The 23,489-nt window shown below is 38.9% G+C and overlaps 1 protein-coding gene across 3 annotated transcripts in view; it reads right to left on the bottom strand.

Annotated features, from left to right (window-relative positions):
• The window catches only part of syne3 (spectrin repeat containing, nuclear envelope family member 3), a 158,640-nt gene that overhangs the window by 78,740 nt on the left and 56,411 nt on the right, over positions 1–23,489 (bottom strand). For all 3 annotated transcript variants that reach the window (XM_059963131.1, XM_059963136.1, XM_059963121.1), the window contains exons 7-8: positions 21,711–21,844; positions 1,202–1,376 (exon numbers count right to left, since the gene is read on the bottom strand). In XM_059963131.1, coding sequence (XP_059819114.1) covers positions 1,202–1,376; positions 21,711–21,844 — 309 coding nt within the window. The remainder of the gene's footprint in view (positions 1–1,201; positions 1,377–21,710; positions 21,845–23,489) is intronic.

The following is a 23,489-nucleotide window of genomic DNA, read 5'->3' as shown; positions in this document are numbered from 1 at the left end:
CCGGGGAAGTGATGACACCCCCCCCCCCACCCCCCATTAGAATTATTTGTGATAGCTTACTTTTTTTATTCTCTCTACTTCTCTTCTAATATTTGTATCTGTGGACTTGTACTGCTGCTGTGACACTGTAATTTCCTTTGAGATCAATAAAGTACAAGACCATTAGACCATAAGACAAGGTCAAGGTATCTATCTATTTACAGCTGTGCCATATTCTTTCCATTTCTTGATGATCGACTTAACTGTACCCTAACTCTAATGCGAGCGACTTAGAAATTTTCTTGTATCCATCTTCTGACTTGTGCTTTTCAATCACCTTTTCACGGAGTTGCTTGGAGTGCTCTTTTGACTTCATGGTGTAGTTTTTGCCAGGATACTGACTCACCAGCAGTTGAACGTTCCAGATACAAGTGCGTTTTTACAACATTTGAAACACCTTGGCTATACACACATCTAGTCAAGTCACTTTTTATTGTCATTTTGACCATAAACTGCTGGTACAGTACACAGTAAAAATGAAACAACGTTCCTCCAGGACCACGGTGCTACATGAAACAACAAAAAATTACACTAGACGACATAAAACAACACAAAAACTACAATAGACTAAGACCTACACAGGACTACATAAAGTGCAGAAAACAGTTCAGGGCAGCACAAAAATTAATTAATTAATAATTAATAAACAAGACAATAGGCACAGTAGAGGACAAATTTCAATATAATAATAAATCATGTAGATGTCAGTCTAGACTCTGGGTATTGAGGAGTCTGATGGCTTGGGGGAAGAAACTGTTGCACAGTCTGGTCATGAGAGCCCCAATGCTTTGGTACCTTTTGCCAGATGGCATGAGGGAGAAGAGTTTGCATGGTCTTTATTTAACTAATTATGTAACTTCTAAAAACAATTGGCTACACCAGTGATGATTTGGTATGTCATATTAAAGGGGATGAATACTTATGCAATTATTTTGTGTTTTATATTTGTAAGTAATTTATATCACTTAGTAGAGATCTGTTTTCACTTTGACATGGAAGTCTTTTTCTGTTGATCAGTGTCAAAAAAAGCCAAATACAATCCACTGTGATTCAATGTCGTAAAACAATAAAACATGCAAACTTCCAAGAGGGATGAATACTTTTTATAGGCACTGTAGGTCAATGCACCGTATACAAGGTCTGGTACGTGTTTGTCAATTACCTCAATGCGCTGTAGATAAAGGTTGGCAAATGCTTCATCATTGGTATCCAGGGCAGAGTCCAGCAGATTCCTGGTGTTGTTCTTCCATTGCTTAAACTCTTTCAGCAGCTCCTGAAAGCCCTGGCGAAGATTCTCTACTAACTGGCTGCACCTCCTCATTATCTTTCCTTTTACTCTGAAAGGCAAACATTAAACCTAATTTGTGATAACAATAAACTGGAAGACCATAGCTCCAGCAATGCTGAACATTAGCCTCTTCTCTGACCTTGTGCAACCTCACAAATACTCATCATAACATTCCCCATCTGAACTGACATACCTCCTATAGGTTCTGGTTTAAGATAGCACTACTGAGGACAACCGACAGCTTAAAGCAAGAAATACAACTAAATACTTTATTAGTAACACTTCTGTGGAAAACTGTGGTAAATGATCACTGTAAATAACGTAAAGATGAGTGGATGCAAAGATGACTTGAGAATTGAGGCATGCGGGTACAATGCAAATTCAGAGCAAGGTTACAGCATGTCTGATGATAAGTGGTTGGAGTGAGGTTGAGGCATGGTCAAGATGGATGCAGGCTTGTATATCAGAATATACAACGTTCCCGAAGGAGTGGAGGGCTTGTCTATGACGGAGTTTGTCGGAAAATTGCTGTGGGACGCGCTGGAACTTCTCTCAACTATGGAGCTGGAAATCGAGAGAACACATCGCGTGCTAGTCCCGAAGTCTACCCGAGATAAGCCACACTCAATAATAATTAAATTCCTTTGGTACAGTACCAAGGTGGAGATTCTATGAAGGGCCTGGGGTAAGAAGAGGGTTTTTGAGGCGATAAATTAATATATTTCAACCAAGATTACCCCCCCAACGCGGTCCTGCAGAAACATAAAGAATATTCTGAAGTAAAGCAAGATTTCAAACTCCGTACCCTGCTGAACTTCAAGTGTTTTATGAAGACGCGACGCGGTTGTACCAGACAGCGGAAGAGGCGACTACAGACATGAAGGCCAGAGGGTTGCCCATCAGTGTGATCAAACTAAGGGAAAGCCTGGCAGGGGAAAGATTATCCCGCTCCGCTTGTGAAATACTGCGAGAATCGAGAAGGCAGGAAACGGGAGAAGGCCGAGAGAAGTATATCAGAAAGAGACCGGGAGTTTTCAAAAGACAGTCCTCATCCCCTCCAGAAGAGCCATAAGGTTTGGCTAACTTTAAAAATGTTGAGAAGCTAAACGGAAGCAAAAGTACACGGTGATATACTTATCTCAAGAAATACTTATTATAATGTGGATTTTATATTACTTAGTTGTTATTTGCTCACTTACTCCTTTTTCCCCACCAAAATGAGAATATATATATGTGTGCATATAAGTGCGTGGGTGTGTATGTGTGTGTATATATACGAGTACACAGGGAAATCTTTTCTGTGTAATGGATTTGTTCACTGACTTACGAATACTGCAATGGGGGCCCTCAACTCACAAGTAGGAGGGGTTATCCCCCACAGCTAGACATTTCCTCTAGCTCAACGCAGGGTTATCTACTAAAGACCTCAGCCTTGGAATTACACGTTCGTTGCCATTTTTGTTATTATTTGCATTTCTTGGTTCTTATTTGTTCAGGGAGTAGATCAATTATGTTTTATTCCGCTAATTTCAATGATACATTGACAGATAAATACAGATGGCTAAGGACAAAGCAAAATTCATTTCTTTTAATGTCAATGGGCTATTAAATCCAATTAAATGTAATAGAATTTTATCCAAAATGAAAAAAGAAAAAGCCTATGTAGTATATTTACAGGAAACTCATTTAAGTGATAATGAGCATAGAAAAATAAAGAGAATGGGCTTCACTAATTTGTTTTTCTCCTCATATAAGTCAGGACATAGGAGAAGATTTGCTATTCTTATCTCAAGTAAGCTAAATTTTGAAAACGAGGGCAGATATGTTCTGGTAAGGGGGAATATAGACAGAAATTCAGTTACTCTATTGAATATATATGCACCCCTGGGAAGTGATATTGCTTTCTTTCAAAATATTACTGATATTATGGTAACGGAAACAGAAGGAATCCTGATATGTGGGGGAGACTTAAATTTACAATTACAACCAAACTTAGACTCTTCCAATAGAAAAACCAATGGAACAAAATCTTTACATAAGAAAGTTAATACACTTTTTGAGGATGTTGGTCTAATTGATATATGGAGGGACCTTTTCCCCGACAGAAGGAATATTCTGCTCCCCATTCTGTATATACAAGAATAGACTATTTCATAACATTTGGAAAAGACAAAGACAAAATAAACACCTGTGGAATTGGGACAATAGATGTAAGTGACCATGCACCTATATATTTATCTGTTGGTTTTGACCTACAACCAAAGAATACTATTTGGAAACTAAATTCAAGTCTACTCAATGATCCGTACTTTAAGGAACAAATTAAAAAAGAAATTGGTCTCTGCTTAGAATTTAATGATAATGGAGAGGTTTTACCTCCCATTTTATGGGATACTCTGAAGGCTGTCTTAAGATTGAAAATTATAGCATTATCTTCATATAAGAAAAAAATAAGGAATAAAATATTAGAGGAATTACAAAATAGGCTGAAGGAACTAGAGAAAAAACACAAATTGAATCTGGCACAGGATACAGTAGGGGAAATTAAACGAATTAGGAATGAAATTAATAGTTTGGCTACGCAAGAAATCAGGAAAAATTTAATGTTTCTGAAACGGACATTATGAAAGTGGATCAACATCTATGAAAATACTGGCATGGAAACTGAAAAAAAAGATAGCAGAAAATACAATTCATAGCATTAGGGACCCAAGAACGAAAATGATAAAAAATAAGCTAAGTGAAATACAAGAAACTTTTGAAGTGTTTTACAAAACTCTATATTCTAAAGTTCCAGGGGAAGCATAACCCAAATTGACACCTTCTTGAATTCTCTAGAGTTACCCACTTTAAGTGAAGAACAAAATAGAATAATGACTGCTGACATAACTGAAGTTGAATTAAAAGCTGCAATTAGTAGGCTTAAATTAAGCATGTCACCAGGATCAGATGGGTATACAGCACAGTACAAAAAATTCAAAAATGAGTTAATTCCTGTTTTACTCCCCACACTGAACTGGGCTCTAAAAAAGGCACAAATGCCACCCAGTTGGAAGGAAGCGATAATCTCAGCTATACCAAAAGAAGGCAAAGATAAAATGGAATGCGGGTCATTTAGACGAATATCCGTTCCTAATGTAGATTTTAGATTATTTACCTCGATCATGGCCAAACGATTAGAGGAGTTTCTACCCATACTGATACGTAACGATCAGATAGATTTTATATGATAACGCCAAACACAAGACAATATATGAAGGACACTTCACATTATGGATCATATACAAAAAAATAAAATCGAAGCAATAGTGATAAGTGTGAATGCTGAAAAGGCATTTGGTTCAGTTAATTGGAATTTTCTTTACAGAGTTTTACATAGGTTTGGTTTCCAAGACACAATTATTAAAACTATACAGACACAATATGACACCCCTACTGCTAGGATTAAAATCAATGGATATTTATCAAATAGTCTTACCCTAGAAAGGGGCACGAGATAGGGTTGTGCATCGTCACTGCTACTCTTAACATTATATCTGGAACCATTAGCTCAATACATGACAAAATGAAGATATCAGGGGAATTACTATTAAAGGGACAGAGCATAAATTGGCTTGTTACGCGGATGAGATTTTGATCTATCTAGGGCAACCAACATACTCTTTACCTAAATTGATGCAATCCTTTGAACAATGTGGTCAATTATCAGGATACAAGATCAACACAGATAAAACCCAATTACTTTCATATTACTATAAGCCCACCAAGAGAAATTGAAAGTAGGTATCCCTGGGCATGGCACACAGAGTCTTTCAAATATTTGGGCATCATTTTGCCGAAAGATTTGGCAAAATTATCAGAATGTAATTATCAGCCTGTGGCGACCCACTTCCCAGCGCACTCAAACCAGCTCACAAAGTGGCGTGCGCCGGCATAGAGGCCAGTCCCAAAAAGGGCGCCGAGCCTGCTTCACCAGCAAGGGGAAAAGCCCACGTGCAGGACAGGACTGTGAATACGTACCCCCTAGGGGCGGAGTTTCAAGATGGCGACGTAAACATCTGCCTTTTAGGCGCTCTTCATTTTTTAAACTATAATCACCCTTTAATCAAATCTTTTCATCTTTATTACATGGGTTGATACTTACGATTTATTTCTTTTCTAAAATAATACTTGATTTAATCTTTCCAAACTTAAAATGTCTGCACCTAAGAAATCGTCTAAAGAGCCTCTAACTATTGATGCAATTTCTAATCTTCTGGATACTAAACTTGCAAGTTTGGAAAGTAAAATAACAAGTCTGGAAAATAAGCTTACTGCGAAATTGTCTGGGCTCGAAGAAGTTGTTAGATCGTTTGATACCAAGTTACAATCGCAAGCAGCAGATATTGAACGACATGAAGAAAAGTTCGCAGCTCTTGATAAGTTAATTTGTGAAAAAATACGTACAATCGAAACACTGGAGAAGAAGGTACTGTCGACTGCTAAAACAGTAGAGCATTATAAGTTTAAAATCACCGATCTTGAAAACTGATCTCGCAGACAGAATTTGCGAATCATCGGGCTTCCCGAAAATGTTGAATCTGGTGACTTAACTGAATTTTTCTCTAACCTATTATGGGAAGTTTTTGGCGCTGATGTTTTGAAAGCTAAACCTACTATTGATCATGCCCACAGAGTTTCGAGATTTTCGATCTCGAGAGACAAGCCACGAGCTGTGATTGTTCGCCTCCATTATCCTCGGGAGAAAGAACTTTTAATCCGACTAGCTCATCAGAAAGGTATGATTTCTTACAGAAGCAACACATTTCGTATTGTTGAAGATTATTCATTTGAAGTAATGAAAGCAAGAATCGCTTTTAAACCAGTGATGGCAGAGATTCATTCGATTGGATTTAAACAAGCTTTAAGATACCCAGCGAATCTCAGAGTTACGTTGAGTGACGACACTTAGCGCTTTTTTAATACTCCGGAAGATGCGAAGAAATTCGTTGAAGAACATCGATCTTCCAGCATAAACTGAACTATGTGTTATGTTGAAGAATTTTTGGAGAGAAGACGCCATTTCGTTTTGGGCTTTAACTTGTGAAGCTGCGTTATAGTTTTTTACTTTGGTCTGTAGACCCGGTTTTTTTTTACTATCATGGTTTATAGATGCTCTTTTAATTTTACTATAATGTCTTTTTTCTTATTTTTTTTCTGAATTGGATATACATGTTTATATTTTGTAATAATGATTTCTTTTTTTAAGATGTCGTTTCTTCTTCCCATAAGACTTTGCTTTCCGTAAGCATTCATTTCTTTGCTTGTATTTGAGAATGGGACGAATGTTTTGGATTTTTGGACCCTTTTTTATATTGTAGTGATTATTGAATCCTTTTTTAATTCTATTTTGATAACATTTTTTTAAAACTTTTTTTAATAGATTGGTGAATTTACATTTATATTTTGTAATATGGCTTTTTCAAAATGTCGTTTCTTCTTTCCATAAGTCTTTGCTTTTGAAACGTCATTTTTTTGTATTTGAATATGGAATCTTTTTTTAAAGGCATATTACACTGTTTCAAACTTTAACGTCTATCCTTTTTTAATTAATGATCTTTTACTTTATTATATTACTTTTTTTCCATTTTGATTGATATATATTCTTTTTTTTTGCAACCCTGTACTTAAATCTGGGTGTTTTATAATCTCTTTTTATCTTTTCATGGAGTTGCCATCTTGAAATGGGGATAATATTAGTATTAGTTTGTGCGCCTGCCGCTTGGCTTTTTTTCGAGGGGTTGGGGGAGGGGGTAGGGATCGTTTCTCACGCTTTTGCTTTTTATTTTTTTGCATTTAGTTTATGGGCCAACTTTAAATTATTAATATTGTTGAGGTGTCATTTACTCCGGTTGCTCCTGAATCATTTTTTCTTCTTCCTGAATTATGGGTTATGTGTCTTCTTAACCTTTTATGATATACACAATCAATATTGGCATGATGGATAAGTCTATTAATTTTATCTCTTGGAATACTAATGGTTTAAATCATCCGATTAAACGGAAAAAAATATTTAAAGTATTCCGTAGACTGAATGCTAATATTATCTTTGCACAGGAGACCCATATTAGGAGGGAGGATAATCAACGCTTTTTTAGGTTCTGGAAGGGTCAACAATTTCACTTGAATTGTACCGCCAAAATTAGGGGTGTGTCTATTTTTATAGACCCCTCAATTTCGTTTACACATCATGAAATTATTTCTGACCCACAGGGCAGATTTTTGTTGATTACTGGTTCACTTTTTAATCGAAAAGTGGTTCTAGTTAATATTTACGCTCCAAACTTTGACTGCTCTGAATTTTTTAAATGTTTATTTACTTCCCTTCCTAATCTAAATGAATATATGTTGATAATGGGTGGAGATTTTGATTGTTGTCTGAATCCTTTGATGGATAGATCTAAACATATTCGAACTCTTCCGAATAGATCAGCCTTACTTATTAATTCTTTTATGGTTGATTCGGGAATTACTGAAATATGGCGGTTTTTGAACCCTAAAGATAAAGAATTTTCATTTTTTTCACATGTATATCATAGTTATTCTAGAATTGATTATTTCCTTATTGATCATCGTTTATTAACAGATGTTATTGATTGTAAATATGATTCTATAGCCATTTCGGATCATGCACCTTTGAAGTTATTTATCAAGATTTCGGACTCTTCCATTAATACTAGATCTTGGAGACTCAACGCTACTTTGCTTCAAGATCCAGAATTTATTACCTTCATAAAACAACAAATTGACTTATTTTTTTCAACAAACTATACCGAAGAGATTGACAGAAGAATACTTTGGGACTCTTTCAAGGCTTTTATCCGTGGACAAATTATCTCATATTCCGTTGGTAAAAGAAAACAAAGATATTTAGATATAGCTTTATTGGTGGATAAAATTAAAGAAATTGACAAGATTTATTCCGTTACTCCTACCAAAGAACTTTATAAGAAGAGAGTTGCGCTTCAAATGGAACATAGCTTATTATTATCTTCTTCAATTGAGAATCAATTAATCAAGACCAGGGCTCAATTTTATATTCATAGTGATCGAACTGGTAAATTATTAGCTAACCAATTAAAAGCTAATTCGACTAGGCGACAAATTATTAAAATTCGTAAACAAGACGGTAATCTGACTACTGATCATAAAGAAATTAATAATATTTTTCAAGATTTTTATAAATCTTTATATCAATCAGAATTTGATGGCGATCTGTCCATGATGGATAATTTTTTTAACAATTTAAATATTCCCAAACTGACAGATGAAGATCGAAGTGTGTTTGATGCTCCTATTTCTATGGCCGAAGTAGGAGAGGCTATCTCATCAATGAATTCAGGGAAAGCTCCTGGTCCTGATGATTTTATTATAGAATTTTAAAAAACTTTTTCTTCTTTGCTTTCCCCTTGGTTATGTGAAATCTTTAATGATGCATTTACTAAGAAGAGATTACCTCAGTCTTTTTATGAAGCTACTATCTCTCTAATTCTTAAAAAAGATAAAGATCCTACTTTATGTGCATCTTATCGCCTTATATCGCTTTTAAATGTAGACTCTAAGACTCTTACAAAAATTTTAGCGATTAGGTTAGAAAAAGTATTATCACAGATTATTTCAGTAGACCAAACTGGTTTTATTAGGAATCGGTATTCCCTTTTTAATGTTAGAAAATTGATTAATATAATTTATACTTCTTCACCCACAACCTCAGAATGTGTTATCTCATTAGATGCTGAAAAAGCTTTTGATAGAGTTGAATGGACATACTTATTTAATGCCTTGAAAAATTTTAATTTTAGTTCTAATTTTATATCATGGATTAAATTAATATATTATAAACCTGTTGCTTCTGTCCTTACAAATAATTATAGATCCTCTTCTTTTCAATTATCTCGTGGTACGAGACAAGGTTGTCCCTTAAGTCCTTTATTATTTAATATCGCATTAGAACCTTTAGCCATTGGTATTCGTGAATCTCCTAATATTTTTGGTATTACTCGTAATGAAAAGTTATACAAGTTATCACTTTATGCTGATGACTTGTTGTTATATATTTCTGATCCTGATAGGTCTATTCCCGCTATCCTATCTTTGTTGGTTCAATTTGGTAGTTTTTCTGGTTATAAATTAAATTTGGATAAGTGTGAAATATTTCCTTTAAATGAGCAAACTTTATTGAATGACAGGACACCATTTAAAGTTGTTACTGATAACTTTATTTATTTAGGTATAAAAATTACTAAGAAGTATAAAGATTTATTCAGATTGAATTTTTTACCCATGCTTCATCAAATTCAACAACTTACTACTAGATGGTCTCCTTTATCCTTATCATTAGTTGGTCCGATTAATGTTATTAAAATGATGATTTTACCAAAATTTTTATATTTATTTCAAGCCTTACCAACTTTTATTCCTAAATCTTTCTTCGATAACATTGATTCAAAAATTTCCTCATTTGTGTGGCAAAATAAAAATCCCAGGTTCAGTAAAAGACAGTTACAGAAATCTAAAAAAGATGGTGGTTTAGCTTTACCTAACTTTAGATTTTATTATTGGGCGAATAATATTCGAAACTTATTATATTGGAAACTAGATTTGGATTCACCATTGTGCCCACAGTGGGTAAATTTAGAATGTAATGTTGTACAAGGATATTCTTTATTCTCCATTCTTGGTTCTTCTCTTCCGGTTGATTTAGTTAAACTCAATAAACAGATATCCAATCCTATTGTCAAACACACAATACGAATTTGGTTTCAGTTTCTTAAGTTTTTTACTCTGAAAAACTTTGTTCTTGATAGCCCTATCTTACTTAACTTCTTTTTTAAACCTTCTTTAACAGATCAAGCTTTTAGCATATGGAAAAGGAAAGGTATAATATGTTTTCGTGATCTCTTTTTTGAAGGTAGTTTGATGTCTTTTGACCAACTTTCCAACAAATTTAATTTACCTAAATCTAATTTTTTTAGATATTTACAAATTAGAAATTTTTTATATAAAATTTTACCATCCTTTCCCAATTCAACTTTGATAGATTTTTCAGACATGATTTTTACCCTGAATCCTTGTCAGAAAGGATTAGTGGCTTTTATTTATAATAGGATTATGAAGATACAACCAGAAATATCAGGTAGAATTAAACAAGAGTGGGAAAAAGAACTTCAATATAATATATCAACAGAAAAATGGGAAAAAATTCTACAAATGGTTAATTCTTCTTCTATATGTGCTAAACATGCTTTAATACAATTTAAGGTCGTACATAGAGCTCATATGTCTAAAGATAAGCTTGCTCGATTCTATTCTCATATTAACCCTCAATGTGACAGATGTCATTCAGATGTGGCCTCATTGACCCATATGTTTTGGTCTTGTCCCACTTTACATAACTATTGGAAGGACATATTTGCTACCATTTCCTCAATTTGGAATATTGATTTACAACATTTTATTACTGCAATTTTTGATATACCAAATGAGGATGGTAGTCGACTTTCCCCTTCAATTAGACAAATGATCGCCTTTGTAACATTAATGGCCAGAAGGTCTATATTACAAAAATGGAAAGTAAACCCTCCTACCACATTTCAGTGGTTTTCTCAAACTATCTCTTGTCTGAGTTTAGAAAAAAATAGAAGTACTATTTTCGATTCATCAATTAAATTTGAAGAAACTTGGGGACCGTTCATTCGACACTTTCATATGAATTAATTTGGCCTCTTCCAGGCCTTTTCTCTTTTTATTCTTGTTCTGGTATGGAGTTCCGGAGTTTTTGACACTATCATACTCATATAAACTGGTATTATTGCCCATGTTAGTTTAGGTTTTTTTTAATATACATTTCTTCGTGCATTTTTACTTTTTTTTTCTTTTGATGATTATTTTTATTCTTTTTCACGTTCAATCATAATAGGTTTGATTGTTTATTATAAGTTTTTTCTTTGGTTGATATTTAATAAGATATTGTTATCCTATTATAAATTTAACTTTAAATCTAATGCATTTATAACCTATTTATATTATGTTATGTTTCTCTTTATATATATGAAATTCAATAAAAAGATTGAAAAAGAAAGAAAGAAAAGAATACGTACCCCCTAAAGCATTCCTGCCCGGGGAAGTCGGGATCAGGAAGGTTTTAAAGCGAGGCTGCAAAGTTTGAATAAATCTCTTTTGCAACCGCAGCTCACCAACTCGTGTCGTTTATTGCAGCGCTGCGTGTAGCACACCACTACAATTGGTGACCCCGATGGCCCAAACGATATTTGGGCCGAAGATGAACGATGCCGCATCTGTTCATGCAGTTTCGTTAAAACTGCCAAGCTTCTGGACGCTGCGACCTCACCTATGATTCCAGCAAGCAGAAGCCCAATTCCACATTCGGCAGATAACCTCGGATGACACACGTTACTACTACATAGTGAGCTCCCTTGACCAGGAAACAGCGGCCCAGGTTGAGGAGTTCATACAGTCTCCCCCAGTGGACGGCAAATACACAGAATTCAAAGCCCTGCTCGTAAGGACTTTCGGACTCTCACGGAACGAGCGAGCTGCCCGCTTACTGCACCTGGATGGTTTGGGAGACAGACCGCCATCGGCTTTGATGAATGAGATGCTCTTCCTGGCCGGAGGACACATGTTTGAGCAGACATTCCTGGAGCAGCTGCCTGAGGACATATGCCTGCTACTGTCCGATGCGGATTTCAGCGACCCCCGGAAGGTGGCGACCCGGGTGGAAGTGCTGTGGAAAGCCAAGAAGGAGAGTGGGGAGTCCATTGCACAGATTACCAGGCCACGCTCCCAGCAGCAAACCAGACCAGGCCTGGCCGCAGAGACCGCTAACCCCAGAGGCAGGAGTGAGGAGGCCAATGAACGAACAATGGTGCTTCTACCACAAGCGGTGGGGCGCAGAAACCTGCCGCTGTAGCCCGCCCTGCAAGTTCCCAGGAAACGCCAGGGCCAGCCGCCGCTGATGGCTACGGCAGCTGGCCATTGGGATAGCCTCCTGTATGTGTGGGACAAGTGGTCGGGATGCCGCTTTTTGGTCGACACCGGAGCCGAGATCAGCATCTTACCTCCGACGAGTTACGACACCCGCAACAGGGCACCGGGTCCCACCCTGAAGGCCACGAACGGCAGCACAGTAAGGACCTATGGCACCCATGCGGTGCAGCTACAGTTCGGCTCCAGCCAGTTCACGTGGAACTTCACACTGGCCGCCGTAGCCCAACTGCTCCTGGGCGCGGATTTTTTGTGGGCTCACAGCCTACTGGTCCGCCTGCAAGGGAAGAGACTGGTCCACGCCAAGACCTTTCAAACATTCTCCCTGGGTGAAGCCCAGTTGCCGGCCCCACACTTAGACTCCATCACTCTGTCCGACAACGACTTCACCAGAGTCCTGGCAGATTTCCCATCCGTTCTGGCACCGCAGTTCATGGCAGCCATGCCCAGACATGGCGTACAACACCACATCCCGACACAGGGACCACCCCTCCACGCCTGTGCTCGAAGGCTTCCCCCGGACAAGCTCCGACTGGTGAAGGAGGAGTTCAAGAGGATGGAGGAATTGGGGATCATACAGTGGTCCAACAGCCCATGGGCCTCCCCCCTGCAAAGCAACAGGGGGCTGGAGACCATGCAGCGACTACGGCAGGCTGAACAAGGCTACAACACCGGACCACTACCCTGTGCTGCACATTCAGGACTTTGCAGCAAACCTGCACGGTGCACGGATCTTCTCCAAGGCAGGCCTCATCCTGGGATACCATCAAATCCCGATGCATCCGGACGACGTCCCCAAAACGGCACTCATCACCCCATTCGGCCTTTTCGAGTTCCTCCGCATGCCGTTCAGCCTAGAGAATGCTGCACAGATGTTTCAGCGGTTAATGGACGCGGTGGGATGCAACCTGGACTTCGCTTTCATCTATCTGGACGACATCCTCATAGCCAGCAGTAGACGTCAGGAGCATCTGTCCCACCTCCATCAACTCTATGCCCGACTGAATGAATACGGCTTGACAATCAACCTGGCCAAATACCAGTTCGGGCTCGACACCATCGACTTCCTGGGCCACAGGATTACTAAAGACAGGGCAACCCCTCTGCCTGCCAAGGTAGACGCAGTTCGCCATTTCCCTTGACCCAACATAATCAAAGGCCTTCAGAAATTCGTGGGTATGGTAAATTTCTACCACTACTTCCTCCCTTCAGCTGCCCAAATCATGTGCCCCCTGTTCGCCCTGATGTCGGGTAAGGGCAAGGACATTACCTGGGACGAGGAGTAACTTTATCTATTTAGGTATAAAAATTACTAAGAAATATAAAGATTTATTTACATTGAATTTTCTACCTATGCTTTATCAAATTCAACAACTTACTACAAGATGGTCTCCCTTATCATTAGTTGGTCGGATTAATGCTATTAAAATGATGATTCTACCGAAATTTTTATATTTATTTCAAGCTTTACCAATTTTTATTCCTAAATCTTTTTTTGATAACATTGATTCAAAAATTTCTTCATTTATGTGGCAAAATAAAAATCCTAGGTTAAGTAAAAGGCAATTACAAAAATCTAAAAAAGATGGTGGTTTAGCTCGACCTAACTTTCGATTTTACTATTGGGCGAATAATATTCGTAACTTAATTTGTTGGAAATCAGATTTGGATTCACCATTGTGCCCACAGTGGGTAAATTTAGAATGCAATGAGGCACAGGGATATTCTCTATTCTCCGTTCTGGGTTCTTCTCTTTCTGCTGATTTAGTTAAATTCAATAAACAGATATCCAACCCTGTTGTCAAACATACATTACCAATTTGGTTTCAATTTCGTAAATTTTTTACTCTGAAAAACTTTGTTCTTGATAGCCCTACTTTACTTAATTTGTTTTTCAAACCTTCTTTGACAGATCAAGCCTTTAGCATATGGAAAAGGAAAGGTATAAAATGTTTTCGTGATCTCTTCTTTAAAGGTAGTTTGATGTCTTTCGACCAACTTTCCAACAAATTTGAGTTACCTAAATCTAACTTTTTTTAGATATTTACAAATTAGAAATTTTTTACATAAAATTCTACCATCCTTCCCCAATTCAATGGACTTTTTAGGTATGATTTTTACCTTAAATCCCTATCAGAAGGGATTAGTGGCTTTTATTTAAATATGATTATGAAGATACAACCAGAAATATCAGGTAGAATTAAACAAGTATGGGAAAAAGAACTTCAATATAATATATCAATAGAAAAATGGGAAAAAATTTTACAAATGGTTAATTCTTCTTCTATATATGCTAAACATGCTTTAATACAATTTAAAATTGTACATAGAGCTCATATGTCTAAAGATAAGCTTGCTCGATTCTATTATCATATTAACCCTCAATGTGACAGATGTCATTCAGATGTGGCTTCATTGACCCACATGTTTTGGTCATGTCCCACTTTACATAACTATTGGAAGGACATATTTGCTACCATTTCCTCAATTTGGAATATCGATTTACAACCTCATTTTATTACTGCAATTTTTGGTATACCAAATGAGGATGATAATCAGTTTTCCCCTTCAATTAGACGAATGATTGCTTTTGTAACATTAATGGCCAGAAGGTCTATATTACAAAATTGGAAAGAAGTAAATCCTCCTACCACGTTCCAGTGGTTCTCTCAAACTATTTTTCTGAGCTTGGAAAAAATTAGAAGCACTATTTTTGACTCATCAATTAAATTTGAAGAAACTTGGGGACCGTTCATTCGACATTTTCATATGAATTAATTTGGCCTCTTCCAGACCTTCTCTTTACTTATTCTTGTTCAGGTATGGAGTTCCGGAGTTTTTGGCACTATCATATACAAATAAACTGTTATTATTGCCCATGTTAGTTTAGTTTAGTATTTTTTTTATATTTTTTGCCTGTATTTTTATAATTTTTTCTTTTTCTTTTGATGATTATTTTTATTTTTTTCATATAATTATTATAGGCTTGATTGATAATGTACTATGTTTTTCTGTTGATATTTTAATAGGGTATTGTTATCCTACTATTAATTCAATTTCAAGTCTTATGCATTTATAACCTATTTATTATTATATTATGTTTCTTTTATATATGAAATTCAATAAAAAGATTGAAAAAGAAAGAAAGAAAGGAGTCCGCTGCCGCTTTCATTAAAACCTCTTTCTTTTTCAATCTTTTTATTAAATTTTATATATTAAAAAAAACATAACATAATATTATATTAAATAGGTTCTCAATACACTAGACTTGAAGTTAAATTAGTAATAAGATAACAATATCTTATTAAAATATCAGCAAAAAAAATCGTACAATAATCAATCAAACCTATATTGATTATACATGAAAAAGAATAAGAATAGTCATCAAAAGAAAAAAAATATAAAAATGCAAGAAAAAATGTATATTAAAAAAAAAACCTAAACTAACATGGGCAATAATAATAGTTTATATGTATATGATAGTGTCAAAAACTCCGGAACTCCATACCAGAACAAGAATAAAAAGAGAAAAGGTCTGGAAGAGGCCAAATTAATTCATATGAAAGTGTCGAATGAACGATCCCCAAGTTTCTTCAAATTTAATTGATGAATCAAAAATAGTACTTCTATTTTTTTTTAGAAAAAATTTTTTCTAAGCTCAGACAAGAGATAGTTTGAGAGCACCACTGAAACGTGGTAGGAGGATTTAATTCTTTCCAATTTTGTAATATAGACCTTCTGGCCATTAATGTTGCAAAGGCGATCATTCGTCTAATTGAAGGGGAAAGTCGACTACCATCCTCATTTGGTATACCAAAAATTGCAGTGATAAATTGAGGTTGAAAATCAATATTCCAAATTGAGGAAATGGTAGCAAATATGTTCTTCCAATAGTTATGTAAGGTGGGACATGACCAAAACATGTGGGTTAATGAGGCCACATCTGAATGGCATCTGTCACATTGAGGGTTAATATGAGAATAAAATCAAGCAAGCTTATCTTTAGACATATGAGCACTATGTACAACCTTAAATTGTATTAAAGCATGTTTAGCACATATAGAAGAAGGATTAACCATTTGTAAAATTTTTTGCTTTTTTCTGTTGATATATTATATTGAAGTTCTTTTTCCCACTCTTGTTTAATTCTACCTGATACTTCTGGTTGTATCTTCATGATCATATTATAAATAAGAGCCACAAATTCCTTCTGACAAGGATTCAAGGTAAAAATCATATCAGAAAAATCTATCAAAGTTGAATTGGGAAAGGATGGTGGACATTAAAACCAAAGAAGCCTTAGCAAATGCCGCGATGTTAGTGCACCCCAGAACGGATGTCCCTACCACCCTCACAGTGGACGCATCTAACACGGCAGTCGGTGGGGCGCTGGAACAACTCATCGAGGGTCGCTGACAACCCCTGGCATTTTTCAGCAAACACCTATGACCACCCGAGCTCAAATACAGTGCTTTCGACCGGGAACTGTTGGCGCTATACCTGGCAATCCAGCATTTCAGGTACTTCTTGGAAGGTAGGCCCTTCACCGTGTTCACGGACCACAAACCGCTTACCTTTGCGTTCACGAAGGCATCCGACCCCTGGTCGTCCTGCCAGCAGCGACATCTGTCCTACATCTCCGAATACACGACGGATGTCCGGCACGTCTTGGGAAAGGACAATGTCGTGGCGGACGCCCTCTCCTGCCCTAACATCCTAGCCCTGTCCCAGGGGATAGACTATGAAGTACTGGTGGAGGCGCAGCAGGCTGACGAGGAGATCCCTAGTTACAGGACTGCAGTCTCTGGCTTGCAGCACCAGGACCTCCCCGTAGGCCCAGGTGAGAGGACCCTACTCTGTGATGTCACCACCGGCCAACCCCGCCCCATCATCCCGGCAGCCTAGCGGTGGCGTGTTTTCGACTCCATTCACAACTTAGCGCACCCCTCCATCAGGACAACAGTCTGGATGGTCTCCAACAGGTTTGTTTGGCACGGACTCCGCAAGCCCGTCAGTGAATGGGCCAAAACGTGCATGCACTGCCAAACAGCCAAGGTGCAGCGGCACACCAAAGCCCTGCCGCAGCAGTTCCACCCCGTCCACCAGCGTTTCGACCACATTCATGTGGATACCGTGGGCCCCCTGCCAGTGTCGCAAGGAGCGCGGCACCTCCTGATGGCTAGAGGTGGTCCCACTCACCGACACCACCTCTGAATCTTGCGCCCGGGCAATGATTGCCACCTGGGTATCTCGCTTTGGTGTACCGGCCCACATTACCTCCGACAGAGGAACCCAGTTCACCTCCAGCCTGTGGTCAGCTATGGCCAGCCTTTTGGGAATGCAGCTGCACTACGCAACTGCCTACCACCCACAGTTGAACGGACTGGTGGAGCGTTTCCACCATCACCTGAAGTCGGCTCTCATGGCCCGCCTCAAAGGGCCTATCTGGGTGGACAAGCTTCCCTGGGTCCTGCTCAGAATCCGCACGGCGCCCAAAGAAGATCTGCACACCTCGTCGGCTGAGTTGGTGTATGGCGCACCCCTGGTCGTCCCAGGGGAGTTCATATCAGCCCCAAGGAGGCAAGAGAAAGAACCCACAGCAGTCCTAGGCAGACTACGTGAGCAGCTCGGTAACCTGGCCCACATACCCACTTTGCAGCATGGGCAGAACCTGACCTGCGTACCCAAAGACCTGCGAAACTGTAAGTTCATTTCTGTACGACGGGGCGGACATCAGGCACCGCTACAGCGGCCCTACGAGGGGCCATTTACGGTGATCAGAAACAACAGGTCCACATTCGTACTGGACAGTGGGGGGAAAAAGGAGGTTTTCACGGTGAACTGTCTCAAACCAGCCCATGTGGACTTGGCGCAGCCGGTTGAGATTCTGGCACCGCGGCGCAGAGGCAGACCTCCCAAACAGAGTCCGACCCAGACTGTGGACATTGGGGGTGTATCGCCAGTTCTTTGGGGAGGGGGGAGGTTATATGGCGACCCACTTCCCAGCGCACTCGAACCGGCTCACAAAGTGGAGCGCGCCGGCATAGAGGCCAGTCCCAAAAAGGGCGCCAAGCCTGCTTCATCGGCAAGGGGAAAAGCCCGCGCGCGGGACAGGACTGTGAATAGGTACCCCCTAAAGCATTCCCGCCCGGGGAGGTCGGGATCAGGAAGGTTTTAAAGCGAAGCCGCGAAGTTTGAATAAATCTGTTTTGCAACCGCAGCTCACCGACTCGTGTCGTTTATTGCAGAGCTGCGTGTAGCACACTGCTACAAGCCTTTATATAAAAAAATTAAGGAAAATATGGCAAGATGGAACCTGATTCCTTTTTTCAGTTCAAGGATTGAGTCTATTAAAATGAATATACTGACCAGACTGTAATATCTCTTTCAGACCCTGCCAATAGAGATTAATCAAAATCAATTCAATGAATGGAACAAGATGTTATCAAAGTATAGTTGGCAGGGTAAAAGGCCTAGAGTTTGTTTCAAAACTTTGCAATTAGCAAAGGAAAACAGGGGGAACGGGGCCTACCTTCTCTTAGAGATTATTATTTTGCAACACAGTTAAGAGCTGTGATATGTTGGTGCAACCCATCATATGACGCTCAATGGAAAAACATTGAGGAGTGGGTACTTCCCATCCCCATACAAGCAATTCTGGCTGATAACAACCTGCAAAGGTACATGTGCTGTCTTTACGACAGTTATTTAGTTTATAATATTTTCGCTTAGTAATTCATTCAATAGTATTTTCTAGTTAGAATTAGGAGTGTTTAAAGTATATTCATTGCATGTAAAATATATCGGCATGTGATGACGTCACATCCGGTTTCGCCGCGTCTTGTGGGAAAATACCGGTTTGAAATTAGCGCGAGGGTGGGGGCTTTCCACGAGGCTCACCTGAGCACAAGTAGTTTTGCAGGCATGAGAAATCACAGTGAGAGCAACGCTGTAAGTTAATAGATAATCGATATATTGAACTAAGATGTTAATGCCGATCCTGTTAGAAGTAACGACGGTAGATAATGTTTATGCTTTCGTTAGTTAAAAAGCCGCGGATAGTTTGCATGGAAGTGTATTTAAAGTAGTCAATGGAGCAGGTAAACTCTCCCTGTATACTGCACCTTAGTGTAATGTAGTTATAGTCACCTTTGCAAGTATTTACACTTGAAATGTGATATTAAGGAAGGAACAAATACTGTATCAATCTTGTATTGTTTTATCAACAGTTTTCACCATATGTTAATGTGAAGAGTGAACAGTAAATGGTTAATCTTACTGCGATCTGGTTTCATTGACTGTGGTTTATCTCGACGTTAAATTCGACGTTATCGTTATACGCGAAGGAGAACGTTACAGTACATAAATACTATTGATAACCCATGGGTGAAATTGACTCTTAAAATATGGAAAACTACTATAAAAGTATATAATCTAGAGGGAGATATTGCAATTCTTAAATGGTGTGCATATGACTCGGATTTTACACCAAATAAATTAGATGCTAGATTTAAGGACTGGACAGCTAAAGGAATAACAGTTCTTTGCAACATAATGAAAGAAGGAACACTGTTCAGTTTTGAAATGCTTAAAGTGATACACTTATTAGAAAAACAAGATTTTTATCGGTATTTACAGATGCGACAATATGTTAATAGGACGCTTAAAAATGTAACCAAGGCAAGTACATGCTTGATAGAGCTATTTAGAAAAGCATATAATTCAGATAACGGTAGTAGAATCTTAGGGTCTGTCAAATCTTAAAACACATTCAACTTCATACATTAAAACAAAATGGGAGAAGGAAGGAGGGATAATTATATCTGAGGAAGAATGGACAACAATATGGAGGTATCAATGGAAGTGTACCAGTTCACAGAAATGGAGGGAGTTCGGATGGAAAAACTTGATAAGTTATTTTATTACACCTTCTCAGAAATCCCATTATGATAGTAATCTCTCTGTTTGCTGGAGAAATTGTGACAATCAAAATGCAAATCATTATCATATTTTTTGGGACTGCCCTGATATCAAAGACTATTGGAGGGGGATACACAATGCCCTGCAAGACATTTTTAAATGTGAAATACCCTTAGAGAGTAAGACCATATATTTTGGGTATATACCTCAAGAATGGTTGAAAAGAGATAAATATTTAATGAATATACTGTTGATGGCTGGTAAAAAGACTCTTAGTAGGAAATGGTTATCACAGGAGAGCCCAACTTTAAATGCATGGATGGAAGTTACAATGGACATTTACAAAATGGAGAAGATAACAGCATCTGTTAATCATAAGCTGCAGCAATTTGATTCATACTAGGAAAAATGGTTTAACTACATAATGACTCATAGGGCCTGATTTTATTCTCACAAATCTATGTACAAGTAGGGTTTTAAGGCACCAGTAACCCACCTTTGCCCTTTCTTGTGTCAGTAGAAATGGTTCCACCAAGCTTAGTACGTGAAGACCATAAAACGAGTCACTTCAGGCAGATGCGGTTCATCAGCCAAGGTTAGCAGCTCATTTGGGAGAAGGAAACTGATTTCAAGCCTCTGCTGCCTTGCGTCTATAACCACACATGGGGAAGGCTTTAGGAGTAAACACCAAGGAAAAAATCAGGAGCTGGAGTCCCTAAGCAGTCCTACATTGAGCTCAATGCTGACTGGCAACTCCAGCGATGCTGCTGGTACCAAACTGTATTGGTCTCTGTCATTCCTTCGGATTCATCAGATGCATGGAGAGAGGGAACTTGCTGCATGAGCAACAGCATGCTCTCCATTTGGTACTGCCCAGGCTTGTGTATCTAGACAGCTAGGATGCAATATCCATGGTCAAATCTGACCAATGGAGGCCCTCAACCTTCACTACTTGACCAGCTCTATTTCCACAAGATGAAGTTCTGTAATTCTCCTTCCATTGTTGGTCTCTCAAAAGGCTCTCCTGGAAACATTTCAAAAATTTCCACTCCCTGAACCTTTAAAGGCCAAGGCACTTCCAGTTAATATTCAGTGAACTGAAACCCCCAGTACTGCAACCCTAACGTTATTGCATCTGTTTGCTATTTGCACATCTTTTCCTCTATCACCTATTGACTAAGGGATTTGTAATACACCCATGGCAGTCTTTTTTTCAGGGTTTTACCGACTCTCTCTGTTTTGTGACTTTTTGTAAGGAGTCAAAATTCAAAGTTGTATAAAATACACGTACTTTGATAAGAAATGTGCTTTGAAGTATGAACATCTCTAAATCCTCTGAGCCACACAGGTGCAAAGAAAATTCATCACACAAGAATTTTAGCACATCTAGCTTTTGAAACTAAGCCTGCAACATTACCTGTTAAATTCCTGAATGACATTCAGGACCTTGGCAGAGAGAGTGTCGTTCTGCGAGAATATGCCAAGATTTTTCAGTTTCATCTGAAGTTCTTCCACTCGCGATTCCACTGCTAAAATTGAAGACCTGGTGATCTAAATCAGGAAGGAAAGAGGGTGAGGTAAAAATATCTTACTAAGAACAGACAGTTTGTGGTGGCGAAACCGAAAAAAAAAGACCTCATTGGACCTGATTTCCTGCTTAGTCATTAATTTGGACAAGGTCTGTCAACATGATTGGAACAGAAGTGGGAGGTTTGGCAAGAATTAGAGTTCAAGAAGATACAGTCTGGAATTTATTCCCACACCCATTACCTTGCTAATTATGTAATTTTCTTCCAATAATTTCCGGACTTACAAAACTTGCAAATGGAGTAGAGCGTAGGTCCAGGCATGGGCAGACATGTGCCTAGAATATTTGCACCAATTAAGTGCTAGGTGATGCCCATTTTCATCAGTCTGACACCCTCATGTTTAATCTCTATTATCCACAATGGCCATTTCCATCAGTCTGACACCTACCCTCACATTCAATCTCTCTCTATCATCCAAGTCAAGTTGTCACTTTTATTGTCATTTCAACCATAACTGCCGATACAGTACATAGTAAAAATGAGACGTTTTTTCAGGACCATGGTGTTACATGACACAGTACAAAAACTAGACTGAACTACATAAAAAACAACAGAGGGAAAAAAAATACATTAGACTACGGACCTACCCAGGACTGCATAAAGTGCATAAAATAGTGCAGGCATTACAATAAATAATAAACAAGACAATAGGGCAGAAAGGTGTCAGTCCAGTCTCTGGGTATTGAGGAGTCTGATAGCTTGTGGGAAGAAACTGTTACATAATCTGGTCGTGAAAGCCCAAATGCTTCGGTGCCTTTTCCCAGACAGCAGGAGGGAGAAGAGTTTGTATGAGGGGTGCGTGGGGTCCTTCATAATGCTGTTTGCTTTGCGGATGCAGCATGTAGTGTAAATGTCCATAATAGAGGGAAGATAAATCCTGATGATCTTCTCAGCTGACCTCACTATCTGCTGCAGGGTCTTGCGATCCAAGATGGTGCAATTTCCGAACCAGGCAGTGATGCAGCTGCTCAGGCTGCTCTCAGTACAACCCCTGTAGAATGTGATGAGGATGGGGGGGGGGGGGTAGGAGATGGACTCTCCTCAGCCTTCACAGAAAGTAGAGTCGCTGCTGGGCTTTCTTTGCTATGGAGCTGGTGTTGAGGTTCTCTGCCAGGTGAACACCAAGAAATTTGGTGCTTTTAACGATTTCTACTGAGAAGCCATCGATGTTCAGCGGGGAGTGGTCGTTCCGTGCCTTCCTAAAGTCAACAACCATCTCTTTTGTTTTGTTCACATTCAGAGACAGGTTGTTGGCTCTGCACCAGTCCTCTCTGTAAGCTGACTCGTCGTTCTTGCTGATGAGACTCACCACGGTCGTGTCATCGGCAAACTTGATGATGTGGTTTGAGCTGTGTGTTGCAGCACGGTCATGGGTCAGCAGAGTGAACAGCAGTGGACTGAGCACACAGCCCTGGGGGGGCCCCCGTGCTCGGTGTGATGGTGTTGGAGATGCAGCTCCTGATCCGGACTGACTTATCCAAAAGGCATGGTGGCACAACAGGACCAAATCACTACCTGCTTCTCTTTCCACACACATTATCTGACCTGTGGAATAATACCAGCAACTTTTGCTTTTATTTCACGCCATCTCCACTTCCACTCTATCC

Source organism: Hypanus sabinus, chromosome 2 (assembly GCF_030144855.1).
Source record: "Hypanus sabinus isolate sHypSab1 chromosome 2, sHypSab1.hap1, whole genome shotgun sequence".
NCBI lineage: Eukaryota > Metazoa > Chordata > Chondrichthyes > Myliobatiformes > Dasyatidae > Hypanus > Hypanus sabinus.
This window is presented reverse-complemented; position numbering and strand designations above follow the sequence as displayed.